A 7,794-nucleotide genomic window follows, 5' to 3' on the forward strand; every position below is an offset into this window, starting at 1 on the left:
CGAGCAATAAAACTAAGCAATACCTCGACATGAATAGAAAACTGCAAACAAAGGCTCTACTGCTAAGGTTAAGGGTTCTGGCAACCAGATGTGACTAATAAACCAAATTACTAGATAGGATGTAACGATTCCTTGGGTTTTATTGCTGCTACAGGTAAAAATCTATTGATTTGAAAAAATGTATGCTGGTTGAAAGCAAACTTGAATTAAGGTCTAATCTCATCGTAGAATATTTTATTCTACTACCTGACAAAAATTAAGTTAATAACTCGTCGAAACTCGGGTTTACGAAAATGAACTTCATAATGGGTATTGTTGGTGCGACCCGACATGCCGGCCCCCTTGAACGGATACGTTCAACGCAACCCTAACGTTATGAGCGTCGTGATGGTTTACTTGGTAGAACGAGTACATAAAATATAAGATAGGTGTAGACGCTAATATACATACTATCGAAACCACAGCCACCATGATCGACAATGATAAAAATTAATATAAGAAAAATTAATAACAATAAAGATAGTAGAAAGTAATAGTATAATATGTGTAAAAATCCTCTTGAAGTAATCTAACCGTGCGCAATGATGTGGTTAACTTAAATTTAATTTTACACAATTTAATTCTAACAATTTAGGTATTTGACGTTGAATTATGTGAACACAATTTGGTGTTCTCGTCCGCTTTGGACGAACACTCGATAGGGAGCGGGCAGAGCTTCTTAACGCAGCGCTTACATTCGCCCGTATCAGTTTTTATGGTTGCCACCCTTGTGATGCCGTCTGGACCAGGATGGGTGGCCACGATGCGTCCGAGTTTCCACCGCAACGGAGGAAGGTTGTCTTCCTTGATGACAACCAGGGTACCAGGGTGGATGCAATGGTTCAAATTTGATTGCCATTTGCTGCGGATCGTTAATTGGTGCAGGTATTCTTTCTGCCATCGACGCCAGAAATGTTGACGCAGCTTCTGTGCGTGCTGCCAGGCTGACAGCCGATTGGATGCCGTGTCTGTGAGATCCATCTCAGGAAAGCTCGTTAGTGGACCACCAATTAGGAAGTGGCCCGGAGTCAAAGGTTGAAGGTCATTGGGATCGGGAGACATAGGCGAAAGAGGTCGGGAGTTGAGTATCGCCTCGATTTCGATGATGCAAGTTTCTAGCTGCTCGAACGTTAATAAGGTATCTCCTACCGTGCGGACAAGGTGATGTTTAAATGACCTTACTGCTGCCTCCCAAAGACCGCCGAAATGGGGGGATCGTGGTGGAATAAAGTTCCACGTGACCTTTTGTTCCGCTAAAAATTTCTGAATCGCTGTATTGTGTTCATCCGATTGAATTAATTTATGAAGTGCAATGAGTTCTCTACTTGCGCCGACAAAATTCGTCGCATTATCGGAATGGATTGTTCTTGATATTCCTCTCCTAGAGAAAAGCCTTTTTAAGCATGCCATAAAGGCTTCTGTTGTCAAATCACTAACCAATTCGAGGTGCGCTGCCTTGGTGCTCATGCATACAAAAATGGCGACGTACACCTTAATTTTATTACGATTACGAAATCGTTTTTCCTTGATGTACAATGGACCGCAATAGTCGACACCGACATCGAGGAAAGGTCGAGAACACGATACGCGTTCTTGTGGAAGATCTCCCATTATATAGTCTACGCTCCGTGGTTTAGCGCGAAAGCATCGAACACATTTATGAATAATTATTCGCGTAACATTTCGACCATTGAGAGGCCAGAAGGTCTCACGAACGGAGTACAAGGTTGCTTGGGTTCCCGCGTGATTGAGCCTTTCGTGTTCCTCACGAATGATGAGGCGAGTTATATGATGATCGGAAGGTAGTATGATTTGATGTTTTTGTTCTTTTGGCAATTCCGAATGGATTAGCCTGCCACCCACCCTAAGGATTCCCTGTTTGTCCAAGAAGGGTTTCAATGGGATCAGCCGACTTTTATTGTCTACCCGTCCGTCGATTTTTAGAGAGTAAATTTCTCTTGCAAAAGCAATCGACTGTGTAATTAAAACTAGAATTCGAGTAGAAGCTTCGAATTCTGTCGCACTGATGGGACCAGTATGTTTTTGCGACTTGTTTCTCAGATTATGTATGAAACGCATAACATACGCGATCACCCGTTTAAGGGATTTAAGTGAACTGTAATCCTTGATAAGATCGTCATCAATTATATTTGCATTAGCGAAACTTGGCGCGGCAATAATTGCACGTTTCTCTGGGATTTCAACCAAGTGAATTTTCTTTTGAGGCCAGAAGTTTTCTTCGTGAGAGAGCCAGTGAGGACCATTTTTCCAGATCCTCGTATCTACAAATTCTTGAGGCATTTGACCTCTCGACACTAAATCTGCGGGATTGTCTTGCGTAGGCACGTGTCGCCATTCGCAAGATTCTGATAAATTTTGAATCTCCGCGATTCGATTTGAGACGAAAGTTTTTAGTAAATGAGGTTCTGTATTAATCCAATGAAGGGTTATGGTGGAATCTGACCATAAATAAACCTTATTGATTTCAAGTTGAAGAGCTAGTTTGACTGTTGTATACAAACGTGCCAATAGAAGGGCAGCGCATAGCTCTAGGCGTGGCAACGTCAATGATTTTACAGGTGCTACTCTTGATTTTGAACAAACTAAGGAAACATGATGGTTCCCGTGGATATCGGTTGAGCGCATGTAAATGCAAGCCCCGTAAGCCTTTTCACTTGCATCAGAAAAACCATGCATTTGTATCTTGACAAAATTAGGAGCGATAGTGAGTCGATTAAAACTGACTTTGACCAACAGTGGTAGTTGTTCTTTGAATTCTAGCCACATAGTGTGGATATCTGCTGGAACTGATTCATCCCATGAAACTCCAGCTTTCCACAGAAGCTGAATCATTATTTTTGCTTTAACGATAATTGGACCAAGTAGTCCTAGAGGATCAAATAATTTTGCGACTTGCGACAGAATTGAACGTTTGGTCACGGTTTTTACCAAATTTGGTGTATTGACCTTATAAAATATTATGTCCTCCCGAGAATTCCAATGAATACCTAACGTTTTGATAGTAGCATTTGGATCCAGTGACATATGTGTACTGGATGAATTATCCGAATTTTCGGGCACCAGTGAAGGGTCGTTGGAAGCCCATTTTCGAATGGGAAATCCGCCCTTTTGCAAGAGTGCGATCAAATCGTCGCGAAGAAATGCGGCTTCTTGGCGTGTACCTGCACCTGTTAGCAGATCGTCTACGTAAAAGTCTTGCTTTAGTACAGAGGCTGCAACGGGATGCTGAGCTCCTTCATCATTAGCGAGCTGATGAAGGGTGCGAATGGCGAGAAAAGGAGCACAAGAGGTGCCGTAGGTAACGGTATCGAGAGAGAGTTCATTTACCGTTTCGTCTGGATTTTTCCGAAATAGAATTTTTTGATATGGAGTGTCGTCTGGATGCACTTGTATCTGTCTATACATTTTTTCTATGTCGGCGGTAAGCGCGTATCTGCGAGATCGAAACCGAGTTAATAGCGTGAATAAATCGTCCTGAATTGTAGGACCGACCATCAAGGCGTTGTTCAAAGATACGCCAGACGAAGTCCTTGCCGACCCATCGAAGACGACACGAATTTTTGTGGTAATACTATCTTCCCTGATTACCGCGTGGTGGGGGAGATAAAAGCCAGGCATAGTGAGGGTTTTATTTTCTAATAACGATAGGTGATTTAGCTGCTTATATTCGTCTAAGAAATGGCAGTATTCCACCTTTAGTTGGGGATTTTTTTCGAAACGTTTCTCTAGAAAGTGGAAACGACGAAGAGCCATAGAACGAGACTCTCCTAGGTTTTCTTTATTTTCATTGAAGGGTAACCTAACGATATAACGACCTTCTGAGTTGCGTTGCGTATTGCTTTTAAAGTGCGCCTCACACGCCTGCTCCTCCTGGGATAATACTTTAACTGAGGGAATGTTCTCTAATTCCCAAAATTTGGTAAGAGTCGCGTCTAACGGAGTTGAATGCGTTGTAAAATGACATTGAACCGCATTTCTGGAGGAAGAACCATTTATTTCTCCTGCTACGATCCAGCCGAGCTGAGTTTTTTGCAACACAGCCTCAGGATGATTTTTTAACGAGATCTGTCCTACACATAGTAGTTTGTAAAACAATTTAACGCCAATGAGCACCTCAATTTGCGACGGATCGTAGAATTTAGGATCAGCCAAAACTACGTTGTTTGGAATATCAAGATTTGTTTGATTGACCGCGATTGAGGGCATAGGTTTAGTGATTCGATTCAAAACGAGAAACTCGAGAGTTTTGGAGTATTTACTAAATCGCGATTTTAGTATCGCCGATACCGAGTGTTTTATCTCTGTAGAAATGTCTTCAACACCAGAAACTGAAATATCGACTGATTTTCTGGGTAACCTTAAAAACGAGGCTACACTTTCAGTTATGAAATGTGCTTGTGATCCAGCATCCAAAAACGCTCGACACGTTTTGGACTTTCCTTGGGCGTTAACGATATCTACCATTGCAGTGGCTAATAAACCTTCAGAAGAAACTTGAGCATGCAAATTGACGACAGACTGACTCGACGAGACGGGTTCTGAGGCACTAGTTGCCTCAGGTGGTTGTTTTTCGAAATGTAAGAGAGTATTGTGTTTCTTGTGGCATTTACGACAAGGTGCTCCTGTGCAGTCCATAACGCGATGATTAGGACGCAAACAATTGATGCAGAGAGTTGCCTTTTTAGCGGCTTCAAAACGCGCAGATGGCGAGAGTTTTTTAAAGGTTTCGCAATTATGAATCGAATGTTTTCCTCGACAATGAGAACAAGAATGATTTGCCGTTGCCGTCGGATACGCGTGTTGTGAACGTTGTTTCACGTGAGCATGAGAGGGTTTTCTATCCGAAAGATTCTGAGCACCTACAAAATCTTGATGAGATTTTACATCTTCAAACTGTGCACGACGCTGTAGGAACGTTATCAATTCCTTAAAGGTTGGACTAACCGACTCGCCACTAAACTCTTCCCATTTTTCACGAATGACATTATTTAATTTTTGACTAATTATTTCGACTAAGAGAGTATTCCAATGATCAACGGGTTCTTTCAAAGCGTCAAGTGCTCTGACATGCTTTTGCACCTGATCGAGTAGCGAGCGAACGGGAAATTCTTTCGAAACATGTTTTAAATTCAATAAAGCTTTCACGTGGGTTTGGCGAATAATTTTTCGATTATCATAGCGCTCCTTTAGCAACGACCAAGCAACCCTGTAATTTTCTGCTGATAATTCAATCGACGCGAGAACCTCCGCGGCCTCGTCACGTAAGCAGCCCTTCAAATGATACAATTTCTCGATTTCAGGAATATTTTGATCATCATCGACAAGAGACTTAAAGAGATCGTGAAACCCCAACCAAGCTTCATAGGATCCGCTAAACGACGGTAGATTTACTCGCGGAAGACTACGTTTGGAAGTTTGAACGATGTTTGTATTAACTCCGTTGACAATACTTTGTGAATGAGTTGAAGCGATAGGATCGGCTAGATTATTAATTGGAGCCGCGACATCCTTTAAAAACAACATTAATTTACCGTACGCCGCGTAATATTTTTCTTCGTATTCGGTACGGATGTCTGCGTGGGTAGGATCCTCCACAAGCGCTTCTAATTCCGTATACCAATTTTCAAATTCCGTGAATTCTTTATCAATATCCTGCTTTCTTTTCTCTAAGACAGGATAATCACGTTCCGCTACGTAGCCCTCGACAAATTTTGCTACATTTGTTATTTTTCTTTTTGCGTTCGCGATTTTAACCTTTAACCGCGATATTTGTTCAGCCATTTTGGAACTTATGATAAATTACTAACACGAGCAACTAGATTTTTGCGATACTATGATCAAAATACGGACTAATAGACGGGAATGGTTGGTGGTACAATAACTTGCTTACCCTTATGACGACCCTTGGACCCTTACGATTAATGCCGCCAAAGTGTTGCTCCCTGGACTGCGATGGGATCCTGGCCAGCTTCTTCCTTTGAGACGTAGATAGACCCAGATGTGCTGGCCGACCAAGGTGTCTTCTGATTCCTTCCCTCAAACCAAGTCCAAGGTTGTGATGATGATGACAGCTTTACTAGCTCGTCAATACACCAATGACTTTTGTGTCGCTTCACGAAGCGCACCGAACGACAGTTGTGTACTTGTTCGATACGATGAAATCATCAACACGAGATGTTATGCTCTTTAGTCAAATTTGATTCGATACGAAAATTGCCACTAGCACGACACTTGCTATGATGGCACGACAGTTGTTAAATATGTTTAACGTTCAATATTCACTCCCGAAACACGTTAATTGTTTTCGACAATCACTAGGTATCACTTTTCTACGTGTATCCGGCTCGAAGGACCATGTTTATTCCTCACGTTTGGTTTAACGGGAGGTCGGGACAACTTGAGGATTGGTAATGATGTCCAAATAAATTGACCCGTTGCAAATCGTATTCGTAGTTGATTATAATTTTTAATATTATAAACAGTTCGGTTAATAACTAGTTTTCGGAGCTTATCCGTTCGACAGAAAATGTTTTCGATGGATGAGTTGTTTCACGAGAGTGGTCTGAACTATAATGTCTGATTAGGGAACTTGCTTCAGGTTTTTATATTCTGGGCAAGGAGTACAATTTTCGGATGAGCCATGCTTATTGGCCTGATTTTTGTGGAGGTGGAAAATATTCCTTCTTCGCTTTCAAGGGTGCCTTAGTGACGTACGCGGTGGGTCCGCGTGTACTCGCTGACCGTAGCGAGCAATAAAACTAAGCAATACCTCGACATGAATAGAAAACTGCAAACAAAGGCTCTACTGCTAAGGTTAAGGGTTCTGGCAACCAGATGTGACTAATAAACCAAATTACTAGATAGGATGTAACGATTCCTTGGGTTTTATTGCTGCTACAGGTAAAAATCTATTGATTTGAAAAAATGTATGCTGGTTGAAAGCAAACTTGAATTAAGGTCTAATCTCATCGTAGAATATTTTATTCTACTACCTGACAAAAATTAAGTTAATAACTCGTCGAAACTCGGGTTTACGAAAATGAACTTCATAATGGGTATTGTTGGTGCGACCCGACAATATTTCTTCTTCTTGTTGTTCTTCCTCTGCACAGCTAAGCTGGAAGTGGCATTTGCAGCTCGCAATAGTGCAGAGTTATCTCAAAGAAAGGGGCCACGGTGTTTCTGTATCTCTATTATGTTGGTGCGGCTTCGGAACTTTTAAATATCTTGATATATCTCGAGAACTACGTATCTGATCAAAAAATATCATAGAACATGAAAAGTAGGAAACTTAATTCTCTACAAAAAAGGTCTCTTAACATTTTGCCATAGCTCGCTTCGTTTCCGAGATATTTGCAGATTTATCTCAAGGGAAGGGGCCTGACGGACATATTTCGAGATATTTCTTCTTCTTGTTGTTCTTCTTCTGCACAGCTAAGCTGGAAGTGGCATTTGCAGCTCGCAATAGTGCAGAGTTATCTCAAAGAAAGGGGCCACGGTGTTTCTGTATCTCTATTATGTTGGTGCGGCTTCGGAACTTTTAAATATCTTGATATATCTCGAGAACTACGCATCTGATCAAAAAATATCATAGAACATAAAAAGTAGGAAACTTAATTCTCTACAAAAAAGGTCTCTTAACATTTTGCCATAGCTCGCTTCGTTTCCGAGATATTTGCAGATATATCTCAAGGGAAGGGGCCTGACGGACATATTTCGAGATATTTCTTCTTC

At 41.5% G+C, this 7,794-nt stretch overlaps 1 protein-coding gene across 1 annotated transcript; it reads right to left on the reverse strand.

Moving 5' to 3' along the window:
* Positions 1-630: 630 nt before the first annotated feature.
* On the reverse strand, positions 631-5,841 carry LOC143306194 (uncharacterized). Its single transcript, XM_076693043.1, has one exon. The coding sequence runs from the start codon at positions 5,839-5,841 to the stop codon at positions 631-633; it is 5,211 nt and encodes a 1,736-aa protein (XP_076549158.1).
* Positions 5,842-7,794: the final 1,953 nt, after the last annotated feature.

The sequence above is a fragment of the Osmia lignaria genome, unplaced genomic scaffold (assembly GCF_051020975.1).
Source record: "Osmia lignaria lignaria isolate PbOS001 unplaced genomic scaffold, iyOsmLign1 scaffold0002, whole genome shotgun sequence".
Lineage (NCBI taxonomy): Eukaryota > Metazoa > Arthropoda > Insecta > Hymenoptera > Megachilidae > Osmia > Osmia lignaria.